General features: G+C 52.5%; 3 protein-coding genes across 3 annotated transcripts; all 3 read right to left on the bottom strand.

Annotated features, from left to right (window-relative positions):
• Positions 1-205: 205 nt before the first annotated feature.
• LOC308229138 (11-beta-hydroxysteroid dehydrogenase 1-like) lies at positions 206-3,890 on the bottom strand. The gene is made up of 6 exons (XM_080632979.1): positions 3,777-3,890; positions 2,475-2,605; positions 1,765-1,876; positions 1,492-1,677; positions 844-987; positions 206-469 (listed from the first exon to the last, which is right to left on the bottom strand). Exons 1-6 carry the CDS (start codon positions 3,862-3,864, stop codon positions 249-251), a joined length of 882 nt encoding a protein of 293 aa, XP_080489105.1. The 5' UTR covers positions 3,865-3,890; the 3' UTR covers positions 206-248.
• Positions 3,891-5,375: 1,485 nt separating this feature from the next.
• On the bottom strand, positions 5,376-9,918 carry LOC308229100 (11-beta-hydroxysteroid dehydrogenase 1-like; the record flags this gene model as incomplete). The annotated part of the gene is given in 7 exon segments (XM_080632912.1): positions 5,376-5,405; positions 5,408-5,616; positions 6,301-6,444; positions 7,684-7,869; positions 8,478-8,589; positions 9,133-9,263; positions 9,831-9,918. Coding segments are annotated over 7 exon segments (900 nt in total).
• A 6,929-nt stretch (positions 9,919-16,847) lies between these two features.
• G0S2 (G0/G1 switch 2) lies at positions 16,848-17,702 on the bottom strand. Its single transcript, XM_080632958.1, has 2 exons — positions 17,610-17,702; positions 16,848-17,352 (listed from the first exon to the last, which is right to left on the bottom strand). Exon 2 carries the CDS (start codon positions 17,314-17,316, stop codon positions 17,017-17,019), a length of 300 nt encoding a protein of 99 aa, XP_080489084.1. The 5' UTR covers positions 17,317-17,352; positions 17,610-17,702; the 3' UTR covers positions 16,848-17,016.
• Between the last annotated feature and the right edge of the window lie 208 nt (positions 17,703-17,910).

The raw sequence follows: 17,910 nt of genomic DNA, 5'->3' as shown, positions 1-17,910 counted from the left end.
CAGGGGCTTGAAGCAGGCTGCTCTAGTGGAAGGTGTCCCTGCCCGTGGCAGGGGTTGGAGCTGGATGAGATTTAAGGTCCTTTCAACCCAAGCCAGTCTGGGATTCTCTAAAGCTGTCTCAGGTTGCCAGGGTGCATCAGCATGGGGCTGTCCTGGTGGCATGGAAAAGGGCACCCAAGTAGCCAGATTAACACCCAAACCCCTCATGTCTGGCCCAAGGTGTCCTGGCATGCTCCCTGCCCTGGGGGCTATGGTCTTTTGATGTTTTCCACCTTATAGTTGCCCCTGATGCGGGAGTCGAGGAAGTCAGGGGCTATGGCCCGGAGGAGCATCAGGTTGCTCATCAGCCGGGTTGGGTAGTAGAGCTCCCGCTGGCGCAGCGCCCCGCTCTTGATGATCTCCAGTGCACATTCCTCCTTTGGCGCTGGTTTATTCCGCACGGCGTGTGAGACCGCTCGCACCGCGTTCTCTGGAGGGACAGGAGGAGCAGTGTCAGATGGAGGGGCTGCCATGGGCACTTGCTTTCTCCAGCAAACTGGAGCATACTTAGAATAGTTAAAACTATAATTATAGCAATGGCTTTCCCATTCCTTTCTACCTCTTGAGTCACCGTAGGATGGAAGCCCCACCTTCATGGGTTTACTGCAAGAATGGCAGGGTCAAAGCTCTCAGATGACACTTTAAGGAGCTGGAGTTCTATTTCCATGATCTCACAGCCCCTGTAGCCTGGGTTCCAGCAGTGGTGGCAAAGCAAGGTGCTGAGCTGGAGGGGTCAGGTCATGGGCTTGACTTGGCTCTGCCTGGAAATGCATTGTCATGGGGTCCCAGTGACGCTGAGCTCACCTGTGTCAATGTAGCCCAGGACGCAGAGCGTGATGGAGACGTTGACCTTCTCCACGATGAATTCCTGTCTCAAGGAGCTGAAAAACCCTTCCAAGGCGAACTTAGTTGCAGTATAGGGAGCAATAAATGGGGTGCCAATTCTACCTGGAACAGAGACACATCAGGGTTTGTGTAGTGGGCAGACCAGGCTGCATGGCTCTCCTTTCCGCTTGCCCTTCAAGTAGCTACGATATTGAGGTTTAGGGAGTTGGAGTTTGCTCTCAGGAATGCTTGAGAGAAATACATAAATGCAGGAATGTTTAAATGTTGTATATGGCATGAAATACCTTCAGTTGTGGCCAATACTGTTCGTGTTTTCCTGCATGTATTCCCATGTGTAATATGTGGCCATGCAGTGGTGTATCATTGACTTCACTGCATGAAGGTGATTAGTGGGTGCAAAGAGACTGGCTGAACAGGGCATGGAATATAAACCCCCCAGAGGACTCAAATTGTGCATCCAGGATAAATCCTATGCTAATCCTGACTTCCAGTGGCTTTCTGCTATATAGTCCTTATTCTGGCTTTTGAAGAGGAGCTACAGCAGGGATCCCCTGCAGGCAAAGGAAGGGATGTGGGCAGGGAGAGCCTGGCCCCTTGTGTGCTCACCTGCCATGGATGAAAGGACAACGATGCTACCATTACTCTCTTTCAGCATGGGAAGGGCAGACACTGTCATTGCCACGTAGCTGAGGAAGTTGATCTCCAGGAGCTTTCGGATGTGCCCAACATCCCCATCAAAGTAGTTGAAGTAGCTGTAACCGATGTGATTTAGGATGAGCATGTCGAGGCCACCTGCAAGCAGAGTGTGTTTGCTGTTAGGAACCGGCATCTCAAAACAAACCAGCTTTTTGATGGCTGGGATGGTCCCAAAGCACCTACCCCAGGTGTTCTCAGCCTCCTTCACCACCACATGGGGGAACGTGCTATCTTCCATGGAGCCTTTCACATAGCGGGCGGATGCGGCTCCCAGCTCCAGGCACCGTCTCACTACCTGCAGTGACAGTGAGAACAGTGGTGGCAATGGACTCCCTTCCACAGACCCCCTATCCCACTGGCAATGGACTCCCCTCCAGGACCACCCCATCCCATGAGGGCTGTTCTGTTTCGAGGTGGATGGGCAGCCATCACCCTGTCCCACTGGAAGCCCTTCTCCCTTTATGGGAGGAGACGCATTGCTCTGAGAAATGTTTCTGGCTGCAGAGTTAACATTACAAATATTTCCTATTTATAAATAGGAATATGATTGCTCAACTCTGATTTGTTGTATACAGGATGCAAAACCAGTTCAGACTTTGAGAAGGGGCAAAGGTTGATCAGACCAGGCCCTGGGCAGACTAGTGGTGATGATCAGAATTCACAGCTGAAGACTGCAGAGAAAGAAGTGCTGTGCTGTCAGCTTTGAACACACAATTTGCTGTGGTGGGGATGTCTGTGTGTTAGAACAGGCTTATGCTGGGGTGACACTGGACTGGATCTGTGGGCTGTGTGGCATCTCCACCTGCATGGGATAGGGTGGATGTCTGTGCCTGTGGGGTTCAGGGTTGTAAATAGGGGTTGCCAGCCTGACACAAGCTCTGCTTGCCATTTACTTTCTGCAGCTTGGCCTCCGTGCGCGCCGTGAGCAGGAGGTGGGCCTCCATGCGTGCGAGGTGATAGGCCATCTGCTCCCCGATGCCGGTGCTGGCTCCCGTCACGATCACCCGCTTCCCACGGAGCATCTCTGGAGAGGAGGATGCAGAGCTCAGAGCTGGCACAGCCCAACTGCTCCCCCCCCACCCCGCACACAGATCCTGGTTGTTAATCCCAGTTTGGTGGGGAGCACGTGTGAGGCCTGAGCTCTGCATCCAGCCTGGGAAGACTTTTGGACATGGCAAGGGTTGACAAATAGAGTGGGAAACAGTGTGTTTCCTAAGTAGACTACTGAGATCAGGCTGCTGTTGTGGTTTAAGCCCAGCCCAGGTAACTCAGCACCATGCAATCATTTGCACACTTTTTCCCTCTCCAGGTAGGATGGGGAAGAGAATCGTGAGAATGTAAACCCCATGGGTTGAGATAATAGTATAACAACTGAAGTACAATAAACTACTACTAATAAGGGAAATACCAAGGGGAGAGAATATAAAACTCAAAGGGGGAAAGGAAAAAAACCCCCAAGTAATGCACACTGCAATTGCTCAGCACCCACTGACCAATGCCCAGCCTGACCTGAGCAGTTTCTTTTGGGTACCTCCCCCCCAGTTTCTATACTGGGCATGATGTGCTGTGATATGGAATACCTGTTTGCCTAGTTCAGGTCCGGTGTCCTGTCTGCTCCCTGCCAGCTTTTTGTGCCCCTCCTCACTGGCAGAGCACGAGAGGCTGAAAAGTCCTTGATTAGAGTAAGCAGTACTGAGTAACAACTAAAACATTGTCGTGTTATCAGCACTGTTCTCAGACTAAAGCCAAAACATGGCACTGCACCGGCTACCAGAAAGGAGAAAAAAACCTTAGAGCTGAAACCAGAATTGTCAAATCATAGAACAGTTCAGGTTGGAAAGTACCTTAAAATTATCCAGTTCTGACCTCCTGCTGTGGGCAGGGACATCTCACCCTAGACCATGTCACCCAAGGCTCTGTCCAGCCTGGCCTTGAACACTGCCAGGAATGGAGCATTTACTGACAACCGTGCATCCCAGCAGACCCACTTGTAATTCCAGGAGCTTCCCTGTGTGGTGCAGAGTGCTCTGACCCCCTGCACCGGGTGTTACTGTGCTCCTCTCCCAGCCTTCAGCCCTCCTGTGCTCCAGCTTTTCCATGCGTGCTTTGAAATGCCCTTCCATGTTGGCACACGCTGCTGCTCTGGCAGCAGCCTCACTGGTTGTGGGGTTTAATGTGATTTTCCAATGGCTTACCTTCATTGAAGTTCTCGGGAGCTGAATAAAAATAGTAGGCCAGCACCAGTCCCAGCAAAGGGATCAAAATCTTCAGGATCAGACCCATCCCTCTGCAGAAGTACAGGCAGGAGCAGGACAAGCTCCAGAGCTCTGCCTGCAGGGAGGTGGATGCGTCAGTAGGTTGCAAACGAGGCGGGGAGTGATGGCAGTGTTGAACTGGTTCTGACCTTGCACACGTTTGCTTGTATCTGCTGGGCCCTCCTTTTTGCTTCCGGTGATTCAGCAAACATTAAACTAATGGGAAGTGTTCCTTTGGACTTTAGGCTGTCCCTTTGCACTGTTGTCCTGCCAGGAATGATAGCATGGTTTGGATTGGAAGGGACCTTAAAGCTCATCCAGCTCCAACCCCTGCCACGGGCAGGGACACCTTCCACTAGAGCAGCTTGCTCCAAGCCCCTGTGTCCAACCTGGCCTTGAACACTGCCAGGGATGGGGCAGCCACAGCTTCTCTGGGCACCCTGTGCCAGCGCCTCAGCACCCTCACAGGGAAGAGCTTCTGCCTAAGAGCTCATCTCAGTCTCCCCTCTGGCAGGTTAAAGCCATTCCCCTTGGCCTGTCCCTACAGGCCCTTGTCCAAAGCCCCTCTCCAGCTTTCCTGCAGCCCCTTTAGGCACTGGAGCTGCTCTCAGGTCTCCCTTAGGAACCTTCTCTTCTCCAGGCTGAACCAGCCCAGCTCTCTCAGCCTGGCTCCAAAGCAAAGCTGCTCCAGCCCTCATAGCATCTCTGTTGCCTCCTCTGGACTTACTCCAGTCCAAACTTTTAAAGAGCAAAATCCACTCTACGTGTGCTGGTTTGTGTAGGTGATCTCAGGATAACCTACATAGTAACTCTGGTTCCTGAGTTTGTCTTGGAAAGTGAGAAGCAAACAAATACTGGGGAGTGCTTCAGTGGGAAGGGTTTGGGGAGGCTGTGCACTGCTTTATCTCAGGATAGGTAATGGTTGGTGCTTGGGTGGCTGGATCCATTTGGGATGTAAATGCATCAGCTTGAGCACTGCTGCCAGTGCCCAGGGAGTGGTGTAGAGCCCACTTGGGCTGTGGTTTTTGCATTTCATGTGCATCATTCGTGGTGCCTGAGCTCTTAGCCTGGGGTATCAATGCAGCAGCTCCATGCATCTAGAAGGCATCTTCCAGTTATAATGTTTGTGTAGTCATCTACCAAGATTGGGAAGTTTTATTTGGGTAGCAGAGTGCATTTAATTTGGCCGTAAAACCAGCAAAAAATAAGTTGAAAGGTAGTTATTCCTAAAATGAAGCAATAAGGGATTATCACAAGGATTCTGCCTCCCTGTGGAAGGCGAGTCAGGGGCATCATGGTGGAGAAGAAGGGATAAACCCCGCAGCGAACGCCCGGTTGGGTTAGAGACTTTTATTTCATGACTAGTTTGTTCCCATGTTTCCCTCAACCGGGAATACCGGGAGGGAACCCCCCCATCCCTTACAGCCCCGCATCTCCGGCGCGCCACCACGGCGCGCAGGCAGGACCGGCGTCCGCCGGCAGAGGAGGGTGTTGCACCGGGGAACCTGAGCTTATCGGTTAACTGAGCCCGCAGCTCCGTTACCGGCGGTCGGGCGGCGCTGGCCGGTGCCGATGCGGTCCAGCCGGTACCGGCTGCGCACCAGGCGGTCCAGCAGCTCGGCGGCGCAGTCGCGCAGCAGCAGCGGGAGCCGGGTCGAGCCGTACCGGTAATAGAGCTCCCGCCGCCGCAGCGCGCCGCCCTTCAGGATCTCCAGCGCGCACTCGGCCCGCGGCGCGGGGGGCACGAGCAGCACGTCCGCGGCGGCGTGCAGCGCGCGATCTGCGGGAGGGGGGAACAGCAGCGTCACTGCGGGGTACCGAAACTGGCACCTCCGGTTAAGGGTTAAGCCCGGAGAGAGCGAACACTGGGACCGAGGGGTCCGTCACGGTAACGAGAAGCCGGTAAAGAAGGGCTTGTAAACACGGTAAACGTGGACCTGTCGGTCTGCACGTGGAAACAGAGTGAATGCATGAGATTGGGCTCCACTCCGCTGCCCGGTGCATGCAGAGCTTGCTCTCCCGCCTGCTGTTGCATCACTGAATGGTGTTAATAGGAGGTGGGTGGCACAAGGAATAACAGTGATTTGAGTTGGAAGGGATCTCAAAGCTCATCTAGCTCCAACCCCCTGCCACGGGCAGAGGTGCCTTCCACTAGAGCAGGTTGCTCCAAGCCCCGTCCAACCTGCCCTTGACCACTTGCTCTAAGTGACTTGTAGGTTGTAGTAGTGGCTGGTTTTACATAGCATGGGGCAAGAGCAAAAACCGGCAATGAGGGTGGGTTTTGGTGGGAGAGAGGTAGAATCACGCACACACACCAGGAGCACTGTGTTTTGCTCGCCCTAGAGCAGGCCTGGAGGAGAAGCAGCAGCAGTTAAAGGGGAGAATCAGTAGCAGAGGCAGTTGAAGGGCAGGATGAGAAGCTGAGGTGATGCTCAGCACCTGGATCAAACAGCACTGATCTTACCAGTGTCGATGAAGCCAAGGATGCAGAGAGTGATGGAAACGTTAATGTTCTGAATGTGGAATTCCTGCCTCAGGGAGCTGAAAAATCCATCCAAGGCAAACTTAGTTGCAGAGTAGGGGACCGTAAAAGGAAACCCGACTTTACCTGGACACAGAGTGAAGGTCTGTTATAGCACGGAAAGCTGCTCTGCCTGAACCTCTCCTTTGTCCTGCATCAGATAAACTCCCTTTTGGGTAAAACCTCAGACTGGTTTCAGTTGAAGGGACCTCAAAGCTCCTCCAGCTCCAACCCCTGCCACAGGCAGGGACCCCTTCCACTAGAGCAGCTTGCTCCAAGCCCCTGTGTCCAACCTGGCCTTGAACACTGCCAGGGATGGGGCAGCCACAGCTTCTCTGGGCACCCTGGGCCAGCGCCTCAGCACCCTCACAGGGAAGAGCTTCTGCCTAAGAGCTCATCTCAGTCTCCCCTCTGCCAGGTTAAAGCCATTCCCCTTGGCCTGTCCCTACAGGCCCTTGTCCAAAGCCCCTCTCCAGGTTTCCTGGAGCTCCTTTAGGCACTGGAGCTGCTCTAAGGTCTCCCCTTAAGGAGCCTTCTCTCAGCTCTCTCAGCCTGGCTCCAGAGCAGAGCTGCTCCAGCCCTCGCAGCATCTCCATGGCCTCCTCTGGACTCTTTAGGTACTTTACTGTTAGTAGAATGTCACCCTGGCACCTGAACAGCAGCATTAATATTCCCACCGGCTTCCAGCTCTTTTAAGGTCTTAAGGCCAAGGCTCATGTCTCTGCTCAGGGTATGAGCAACCCGCAGTAACTATGAAACCCTCAGGGGGGAGAGATGGAGCAAAGTTTAAACTCCTCTCTGGATGCTGAGCTGATCAGAAGACAAACCACCATACGGGCTGGGAGGGAGGACATGTGTTAGTAATTTAGTTTCCTGACTTAACAGAAATCTATTAAACAGAGTCATGTTTTTGTGAATAGAGTCAGTCAACAACTCCCTCCACAAATATTAGCAGGAGCTTGACCTACGAAACCAGATGGACACGCAGAGAACTGATGCAGTGCGAAATCACTGCGTTTCCACTTTCCTCCCCCAAAACTGGGGGTGTTTGAACTCTGCTGCTCTAACGGCCCTGACACCAGGATGTGGGATTTAATTATAGGGCTTGTCAAAAAGCACACCGGGGTGATTGGATTGTATCAGAGAACAAATTCCATTGAGAAAATGCAAAATAGATATGAGTTTAGGTTGTGTGTGGAGGTGTTTGGGCGTGTTAAGCAGTTACGGCTCCTTTAGAATGCCTGGGACTCTGCATGCCGTGTGTGAAAATGAGCCCACGGTGTCTTTTGACTGCATCCCGTGTCACCTACCTTGCTCCCCACTCACCTGCCATGGATGAGACCACCACGATGCTGCCCTCACTCTCCTTCAGCATGGGCAGGGCTGACACAGTCATCGCCACGTAGCTGAGGAAGTTGATCTCCAGGAGCTTTCGGACGTGCTCAACATCTCCATCGAAGTAACCAAAGTACGACGTGCCAACGTGGTTAAGAATCAGCATGTCCAGGCCTCCTGTGAGCAGAGGAACAAGCATGAGTGCTGGGTGGGAGAGGGCTGCAACCATAAATCAGAGCCTTTCCTAGGAGCAGAGTCAATGTAATCAAAAGAAATCAGGTTTTGGGATCAGAGCCGTGGCCTCTCATCTCTAGAGCGGGGGTTTAGCCGAGATGATGGCTGCTAGTAAATATTTTAGTGTGATTTGGGGTTTTGTTGGTTCAAGACACAAGTGCCATGGAGCAAGGGAGGTCACCCTGGAGGTGTCTGTGGGCCCGGGGAGGAAGAGTGCTCCGCACAGAGCTGAAATACTGTGTTTCCACAGCCGTGACCCATGACCGCAATAGCAGGGCTGCTGTGGGCCTGATGGTTTCAGAACCCAGTGGCTGGGGGTGATGAAATCCAGGGCTGTGGTACTGGAACAGGATGTCACAAGGGCACCGAGCTGAAATTGAGAGCGCAGTTCAGTTGGAGTGATGAAGCCAGGTCTGAAAGGGGCAGAATTAGGGGGAAAAACTCCCTCCTGTCTCACCCCATCTCCATCACGCCCGCTTCTTTTAGCAGGCACATGGCAGAAAGGCACATGTCCAAGGCGAGATGCAGTGTTCCACTGTCACTGAACGTACCCAGTGAGGTCTGTGCCTCCTTCACCACGTGCTCGGCGAAGGCCATGTCCTCCATGGTGCCGCTGATGTACTGTGCTGATGCTGCTCCCAGCTCACGGCACCGCTCCACAACCTGTCACACCAACAGCGTGCATCAGAAACGGCTGCCCTGCCCCAGGGAACCTGGTGTGGTAGCAAAAGAGTCTGTGTTCCCTGGGATGTGATTTGGAGTGTTGGGAGCTTCAAAGGGAGCCTGAAAACAGATTCCTTTGGTGAATGCGTTACCCAAGGCAGTCTGGCTCTATGGGTGGTGGAGTTGCATGTGTGTAGGGTGAGCGGGAGCTTGTATATCACTGCCATGGAATGAGGGTGTGTGTGTGCTGTGGGAGCCTATTTGTATGGGCCTATGTGTACATAACTAAGCAAGTTCAAATATCATAGTATGTGCTATGCAGAGTGCATGTATCTGCAGAAGAGGGACTTCTGTGCAGGCAGGAGCCCCAGGCAGCATCAGGATGTGTAGCCATGAACGTGACTGTGCCTATCTGGCATTTGTGCCATGGCGAGTACATGTGTGTATGTTCATGCGTGTACCTGTGATGCGAGATTGGCCTTCACATGTTAGTGTGTGCACTGCCATGAGCATGCATGTGTGAGTGCTCAGCTTGCCATTTACTTTCTGTAGCTTGGTCTCTGTCCGTGCTGTGATCAGAATGTGGGATCCCATCCGTGCCAGGTGATACGCCATCTCCTCTCCAATTCCAGTGCTCGCTCCAGTGACAATCACCCGCTTCCCTTTCAGCATCTCTGGGGACCAAGGCACAGGGATTTAACTTATCCAAATGCTACTTAGAAAAGATATGCATTAAAACCTCCCCTAACACCTTTCAGAGTAAGCAAACTGGAAGCTCAGTGAGCCTGCGAGTGCAAAGGGTCCAGCACCAGGGCATCTCTTCCATCTGCTGGAAGAAGCAGCTCCTCACTGCCTGCAGTGACATGGGGACAGCGCCTTTTTCCACAAGTCAGGACACAGCTTATCACCACCCTGACTATTTTGTAGGGTGATCACCTTCAGAACTCAAAAGCCAACATTTAAAAGTCATGGTTGTAAATTCTTCTGTTACACAATGGAAAATCGAGTGTTCAGAGCCCTCTTCTCACGCTTGCTGCCTCACCTGCTCCCTCAGGCAGCATTTCTGCATATTCCTTGCTCATCTTGATTTAATATCTCTGTTAAAACAACTTGCCAGTATCAGCCACCACACAAAGGCTCAGACGTGCTTTGGTCCGAGCTCTGTTACAGTTTCTATGCAAAACACTCAAATGTGGCTTTAAACAGTTTTCCTTAAAGACAGATTCACTTTTAATACTTACCCGGTTTGAAAGTCTCCCTTGCAGAATAAAACCAGAAGGCCAAAACCAGTCCCAAAAAGGGAATGAGAATCTTTTGCAACCGACCCATCCCACTGTGGAGCCAGGAAATAAAGCATGAAGAGAAAAGGGAGGGAAAAGTCCCTCTGCTGAGCTGCTGCAGCAGGAAGCAGCGATGCCAATCCTTTAAAACCTGTTAGTGAAGGAACTGCAGCTTCCAAAGCACTGGAAAAACCACGGCTGGCGGGCTGAGTGAAGCAAACCCTTGGGTTTAGGTGGCAGAGCCTCGGCCTACCCGGCGGTGCCGGTTGGGTTCTGCCCCGCTCTTTTCATATTTCCTGTCCTCCGTTAAAATGCCGAATTTTGCACAACACCCTGAAGAGGTGTGTCTTTGCCGAGCAGCATCAAGTTTCACTTGGAGAACATCAGAGGCAGCCCCGGTGCAGGTGGTTAAACAGCGCCTTTTATTCCCGCTGGCATCTCAGCTGGCTGCATGGGAGATGCGGGTCAGGTACTGGGGGCTGCTGTGCTGCGGGGGGACAGCCAGCACCATCTGCAAGGAAGGTCCTGTGCTGTGATCACAGCTTGGTTTGGGTTGGAAAGGTCCTTAACTCATCCAGCTCCAACCCCTGCCACAGGCAGGGACCCCTTCCACTAGAGCGGGGTGCTCGAAGCCCCTGTGTCCAACCTGGCCTTGAACACTGCCAGGGATGGGGCAGCCACAGCTTCTCTGGGCACCCTGTGCCAGCGCCTCAGCACCCTCACAGGGAAGAGCTTCTTTATATCCGACCTAAATCTCCTCTGTTTAAGTTTAAACCCATTCCCCATTATCCTATCACTGCAGTCCCTGATGAAGAGTCCCTTTCCAGCATCCTTGTAGCCCACTTCAGACACTGGAAGCTGCTCTGAGATCTCCACTCACCTTCTCTTCTCCAGGCTGAACAGCCCCAGTGTTCTCATCCCATCTTCATACAGGGGGTGCTCCAGCCCTTGATCATCCTTGTGGCCTCTGGACTTGCTCCAACAGCTCCATGTCGTTATGTTGGAGACACCAGAACAGCATTGCTGTTCTGCACCCTGAAACAGCTGCCTGACACCACGATGCTGAGGAGCAGGGGCCCAGCAGTGTGTACCATTGCCAAACAGCTCCAAAACCACTTTGCTGAGACAGATGAGGGCGAAGGGGCTGAGCTGAGCGCATCACCGGGGATGCAGCCACCCAGGCTCTAAAGGGGCCATTGAGGCACAGGGAGGTTTGGAGTGAAACCCTGGCTACTGATTTCTGCACAGAAATAAGGGTCTTTGCTGCTGTGGTTCCTGCTTTGAGTTTTGTAAGAACTTTGTTCTTGCTTCTAAGTGAATATATTCTGAGGAAACACCACGTAACATCCGTTTGCTCCCTGAGTCTTGGCAGCAGCTCGTTCAGTGCCGTTGATCTTATGCAATAGGTGCACACAGTGTGCAAGCTTTGGTCTGGCACTGGGATCTTCATCCCAGAGTACCAGTACCTGCGATGTGCATGGAATGGGGATGCTGCAGGAGATTTGTGTGTTCCCAGAGCTGTCTTGTGAGAGCCTCTGCTTTCTTGGTTAGGGAAAAGCGTGTTTGTTGGGACCAGAGCCTCATCTGCAGTGTAGGGGCTGTGCTGTGGTCTGATTTATGTAGGCACAATGCTGTGGTTGTCCCTCCTGGACCCCTCTGCCTTAACCAGCCAGGAGGAATTATTTAAAGATATCTTTTTCCCCTACTGCAGCTTTCAAAGCAAGATGAGTTAAATTAGTAGCTTACCTGGTAGGGCAGTGGGGCTCTCTGGCATTGCTTCTGCTTTATAGATTATGATTTCCTTTTCTGCCTTTCAACTTCATTCTCAACTGAGAAGCCCTCATCCCAGCTTGGGCAAATACCACCAGTATGGTCACTCTGCTGCTTCCTGCCTCCCTTTGCTTTGAATTTGGGTTGTGATCATGGGGCAACCATTTCATTCCTTGCCTTGAACAGAAGAATGCACTTAACCTCAGCTGTGATCTTGTCTGCGTTGCCGGCAGGGAGGGAGACTCCTTCCAGGTATTGTTGTTTATTACTGGAGTTGGGATACTGCAGTAAAGCAATAACTGACAACCTTTGTGCACTGTCTGCAAGCGTGTGGGGAAGGTATCATGCTCCTTGCTCTGCATCAGCACGGGGAGATGTGGGCCTGGAGGCAGTCTGCTAGGTACAGAGCCAAATGCTTCTCTTGCCTTGCTGCTGTGTTGCTTAATGAGACTTGTGGGTTTGGGTTTGGTTTTCGTGCAAGACCAAATAGCTGGTAATGACTGAAATACTGAATGTTTTGGACACACACTTTTCATAGCACCAGCTTTGTGTGTGCCATTTAGGGTGTCCCGTGTGGAAATGAAGCGTGGGGATGCTGGTATGGTCCCCATTGGGGCTGGGGGCCGTGCTGCAGGCTCCGGCCGCACTTGGCTGCTGCGTGGGTTTGCTCTTGGCCGCTGTCACCCTTGCAGGGTGCTGCTGCTCCTCACTCCCACTCGCAGCTTTTTCTGGGTTTGTTTTGCTTTCTGCAATGTAAGAGCCTGTTTTTAACTGGTTTTAACCTCCTCCTGGGGGTGGGGAGCGTCGGGAGGGAGAGCGGGGCAGGAAGAGGAGACTATGGAGAAGTGTTTTCCCATCTCAGCTGGTGCTGGCCGTGTGCTGCCAAACCTTAGTGCCTTGGCAGAGAGAGCCCAGTGGCATGTCCGGCTCCAGCCCTGTGAGAGGAGCACTGGGAGCAAGGGGGAGATGCCTTTTGCTTCTGAAACTGCCTTACTCAGGTTATTAAGGATGCATCCCCCCCACTGGAAGTCATTTCTGCATTGCTCGTCTGTTTGAAGCGTGTTTCTCAAGGGGGCGATGCTCGGCTTTGCTCCAACCGCTTTGCACAGGGGAGGTTCTTCATTTAGTGCTGCCTGGAGGAAACGCAGAGATGAAGGGAACCTGTTCTGACAACAAGCTGGCAGAGCACAGGAGGGAGCTGCGGGAGAGCCCCCGCTGTGCCCACAGCCCTGCGCTGCCTGGAGGGAGCACGTTCCAGGGCAGGGCTGCGGCTCCAACAGGCTTCTGCAGGCAGCTCGGGGACTTGGAGCCCTTGGCAGGGGTTGGGACACCACTTCTGTCGTTCTCTTTTGAGTGATACTTGTTTCTTTCAACTCAGTATCAAATCCTTGTTAATGCAGAGGATTCCCCCTCCTCCGCTTGCCTTTAGCATGTAGACATTTAAACATTATTTTGCTTAGCCAGCTCTCCCAGCATACCTTACCATGAACACCATAATCCCTTTCTTTGCTGCGTGGAGACCTCAGAGCAGCCTTCTATCTGAAGGGGGCCCACAAGGGTGCCAGAGAGGGGCTCTTCATCAGGGACTGTAGCGATAGGACAGGAGGGAATGGGTTCAAACTTTAGCAAGAAAGATTTAGGTTGGAGATAAGGCAGAAGTTCTTCCCTGTGAGGGTGCTGAGGCACTGGCACAGGGTGCCCAGAGAAGCTGTGGCTGCCCCATCCCTGGCAGTGTTCAAGGCCAGGTTGGACACAGGGGCTTGGAGCAAGCTGCTCCAGTGGAAGGTGTCCCTGCCCGTGGCAGGGGTTGGAACTGGATGAGCTTTAAGGTCCCTTCAACCCAAACCAGGCTGTGATTCTTTACAGGTAGGAATATCACCGTTATCAAGCGCTGCCCTCGGTTTGACTCACATTAGGCTGATGTGCATGTCAACATAATGCTGTTGAGCCGTGACAGATGTGTGTGTGTTTTGGCACAGCCACGTGCTGCTGTGTCCCTCAGGCGATGCTGACATCCTGCAAGCACCATCGCTGTCACGACTGTGCCGCTCCTGGAAGACACACTCTCAGGTCCTAGGGGTTGATGCTTCTGTGACTGGGTTTGGGTTGACATGACACCGCTTCTTACTGCTGGGGTAGATAAAGTACTGTCATGTTCAAGTCGTTTCTAAGCACTAAATCACTGGGGTTTTCCCACCCAGTATGACCAAATCAGGAACTGCTGCCTTGATGTTTGATTGTTGGTACTGTGGCTGCTTTGGGTCTTGGCCGCTGTCCATGTTTCCCGTCCCCTTGGTGTTGGGTGACAGAGACTGATATACTTATCTGGGCCCCTAAATTTAGCCTGGCACCTCTTGAAATACCCAGGGTGCAAACTGCAAATAGCAGGTGAGAGCTCTCTAAAGATATTTGGCTTATGCCTTTAGAGCAGTTGGCCTGTGGGGGAGGGCTCTCAGGGTGTTGGTTGGCCTTCAGCTTCAGGTGATGAAAGCCAGCCTGGACAGCAGTTCCAAGCTGAAACAGGATCTTTGAAGAGGTGTTGCAGGATGCGTACAAGTACTCAACAGGTTTCGCACCAGCTGCAGTTTCCCTGAGGATTTAATGCACCAGGAAAAGTCACATTTGCAGGATAAACCGGATTCAGACAAGTCTTAAAGAGAACAAACAGAAATCAACCTCATGCAAGCTCAGCAATGAAACTCACACTTTGGGCAACATGGGGCTCTCCTCAAGAGCTAATCCTTCAGGACTTTGGTTTAACTTAGCCTTAAATGCTCCTAATGCTCTATGTAGCTTGCCTGAGGCGTCCTTACTAGTACTGACTGTTCACCTTACTCCATCTGGTTGCTCTCTGGTATATCCCAGTCCTTAAAATCTGTCTTTGTAATTCACACAGGGACTTTTGGAATGACTTTGCCGTGCTCTGTTGTGTGTGGATGCCGTTTGCTGGCTGCATTTGTGCCAGTTGTACTGACCAGGATTTGGTGGGGGAATAGAGCTGTGAGGGAGGGTTTGAGCTGGGAACAGGCTGGTTTGGAAAGCTGTGCCATGGTTTAAAGGCAGGGAAGTTTGCTGAAGCCTTTTAATCTAACCCATCTGGCAGGTCTGTCATTCATCACGGCTGAAGCGGTGTTGAATGGATTACTAAGCCTCCATGCACACTGAATTTATCGTTGCGGCCGAAAGATGCTCATTGTGGTAAAATCAGCCATGAATACATGTCTAAATCACCACTCTGCAGAGAGCCAGACCTGTCTTACATTAACACAGTCCTCTGTGGAAATGGTAACGCATAGGCTTGACCCCTTGGGCTCCCCTTTCAGGGTAATATGTGGGCAGTAACAACCTCTGAACTCGTAGTACGTCAGGAGGCAGGAGATCGTCTTCTGCAGGACACGACTTCACCAAGGTGGCTCCAGAACTGCCGGTGCGGTGCGGTGATTTAGCTGTCTAATCCCATTAGCTGTCTTAGGAGGAGCTATTTTGATTGCTCCACAAACCTCTTTGCTTTAAGCTCCTAAACCCTGCGACTGGATCGCTGTGAAGGGGGAGTGTGGGCAGCAGGGCACAAGTGTGATGAGAGGAGGCCATGTGTGTGCTGGGAAGCTTCATAGAATCACCACCTGGTTTGGGCTGGAAGGGACCTGAAAGCTCCTCCAGCTCCAACCCCCTGCCACGGGCAGGGGCACCTTCCACTGGAGCAGCTTGCTCCAAGCCCCATCTGACCTTGCCATGAACACTGCCAGGGATGGGGCAGCCACAGCTTCCCTGCTCCATCTCCTCATCATTTAAATTTCCCTATCCCATAAGGCAGGATGAGACACCTGGAACTGGTACAGAAGTGCTAATCTTGGGAACCAATGTGTGATGAACAGAGTCTGCAGCTACCTTAGGCAAAGATGTGATTCTCATCTCTGTTTAATCCATTTGTGAGCCATTTAGTTCAAGTGTGCCGCTGGGAATTGCAGGTCAGCCTTCCCTGTCCCTGAGGCTGTGCCGCAAACATATAACATGTGGAATTGTGGGGGGAGGATGGTGGAGCCTCGTCAGTTTATGGCTTTCTTCAGGCCTGAGTTCTTCAATGTCCTCCCATGAAATTTCCATTGGTATCAATGAGGCATTGGATTGTTCAGCCTTGCCAGAGACCTAAGGCTTGCTTATGGACTGAAAAGTACTTCTCAAAGGCCATTTTTAAGTGGACTCTGCTCTTTTTCGCATGAAGAAAAGGTGCTTTACACTTGATTGAAGGCTTGAACAGGGTTTTTGTGCACACTCGGTGGGATTCCTCCTCCAGTCTTCTGTCCCACTGGCCACTGAGCACATAAAGAGGGATTTTCTGTCACAGCTATGATTGGCAGGGCTGTTTCCCTTCCTTCTGTAGCACAGTCAGACTCTTTCAGCTCTGGCTCTCTGGGCTAACATTCCATAGTCCCCAATGCCACAGATTCCTATTAAGCCCAGGAAAGGGTTTTAAATAGTTGCAAGTGCTCTCATGAGGCTGGCAGTGCCCTCAAGCTTGGATCTCTGTTTCCACAGCCTCCAGCCTGGCTCTGCCATTGTGTCTCTCCATGCTTCAGTTTTTCCATCTGTGACACCTCTCTAACAGTGGAAGCTAATATTCCTCTGCACAGTGAGGTGGCTGTGGTGGCTTTGTGAGGGATCCTGGGGATGAATGTTAGATGGATTTTAAGGTTTTAAGCTGTGCGGCAGCCGTAGCCTGTTAGTGGATTGCTGGGGGACGGACAGGGGTGGGTTCAAACAGTTCTGGGCCATGGCAGAGACAAATGTGTGCCATTCAACCCACATAACCCCATGAAGTACAAGCTTGCCTCCAACTTGGGGCATGTCTATCTCCTAAGGCAAAGGCCACCCTCTCCCAGCCCCTGAGTTGGACTTTTGGAAGGGGAGCAGCTGCTGGAGGTACAGAAATGCTACCCCATCAGCCCCAGCACAGACTCAGGAGTGGGATTTATTGTGAGGGTGCAGTCACCACCCTCAGCTACCCCAGGAGAAGAGCCAGAGGTGCCAGTGACACCTATTTGCACATCAGAGATGGCTTTGAGAATAAACACAGCTCGAGAGCATTGGTACCGTATAAAATATTTATTGATCTTGCAAAATGTTGTAAAATGCATCTGTAATAAAAATAAGAAACCATGCTGTGCATCTTGCACATGTTTATACCAACAAAAGGTATTGTTTCCCCACTGCTGCACAGCAGCAAATATAACCATTCACTTCTTCCAAGTCTTGCACTTGCGGTCTCCTCCTTCAGCCAACACTTCTCTCTTCTTGCTGGAACCATCACCAGGTACAACGGGACAGCAGAGTCTCTTGTGCTTGGTTGCTCAGCGGGCACCCCTCCGGTGCAGGGCTCTTAGGAGGCGTGCTGCCTGGTCACCAGGGCCCTCTGCATCTCTCCCGGCTTCTTGCTCTTTCCCAAGATCACATCCTCCTGTTTGTGGGGAAGCGTTTGCTCTCGCCTCGGGGCAGGTCTCTTCTCCTCCTCTAGCCTCCCTTCAGAGGTGAAAGGACTGCACACCATCTCCACCAGACCAATGACCACCCCAAAGAAAGCCAACACACTGCCCAGCATGTACAGCTTGACCATCTTCCTGTTGGGCTTCTGGCTGAGCATTTCTTTGGCAAAGGGAATCAGCTCATGCATGGTTTCCATTTTTCTTTATTGCAGTGGATCTGGAAGATGTCAGGTCTACAAAAGAAGAGAGGGACATCAGTTAAATCCAGCTGCTTTTTCCCTGTAGTGCTCAGAGCCCTCCCAGCAATGCAAGCTTTCCCCAGCTCTGTTTTAAGTTCGAATTTGGGGTTTTTCCTAGAGGCTCACTCCAGGAAAACACATCCACCCACGGCCCCCATGCTGGGCACACCCTTCCCATCCAGCCAGAACCCCTCGGTTCTTCGCACAGCATCCCCTGGTACCCCACATCTCATCCCACCGCATCTCCTTACCCAGCGGCGGCAGCTGCGGGGCGGGGAAGGCTGCGGACTGGCGGGGCGGGGCTCGGCTCGGCCCCGCTCGGCTCCGCTCGGCTCCGCTTCGCTTCGCTCGGCTCGGCCCGGCTCGGCTCGGCAGCTGCTGCCTGCCGCTCGCCGGCGCTGCCTTATATCGCCGCCGGGGCGGGCGGGACCAAGGCGGGGCCCCGGAGGGGGTGGGAGGCGGGGGTGCCCCGAGCACGCGGCGTGCACGAGCCGCTTCCCGCCCCCCATCGACTTGTCAGCTCCTGCCCTTAATCCCGCCAGGCTAAAAAAA

Source organism: Psittacula echo (assembly GCF_963264785.1).
Source record: "Psittacula echo genome assembly, chromosome: 22".
Classification (NCBI taxonomy): Eukaryota; Metazoa; Chordata; class Aves; order Psittaciformes; family Psittacidae; genus Psittacula; species Psittacula echo.
This window is presented reverse-complemented; position numbering and strand designations above follow the sequence as displayed.

Coding starts and splice junctions, on each gene's coding strand:
- LOC308229138 (XM_080632979.1), bottom strand. CDS start 3,864: ATGGGTCTGATCCTGAAGATTTTGATCCCTTTGCTGGGACTGGTGCTG. Junction 1,678..1,764: donor GGAGGCTGAGAACACCTGGG/GTAGGTGCTTTG, acceptor CTCTGCTTGCAG/GTGGCCTCGACATGCTCATC. Junction 470..843: donor CCTGGGCTACATTGACACAG/GTGAGCTCAGCG, acceptor CTGTCCCTCCAG/AGAACGCGGTGCGAGCGGTC.
- G0S2 (XM_080632958.1), bottom strand. CDS start 17,316: ATGGAAACCATGCATGAGCTGATTCCCTTTGCCAAAGAAATGCTCAGC.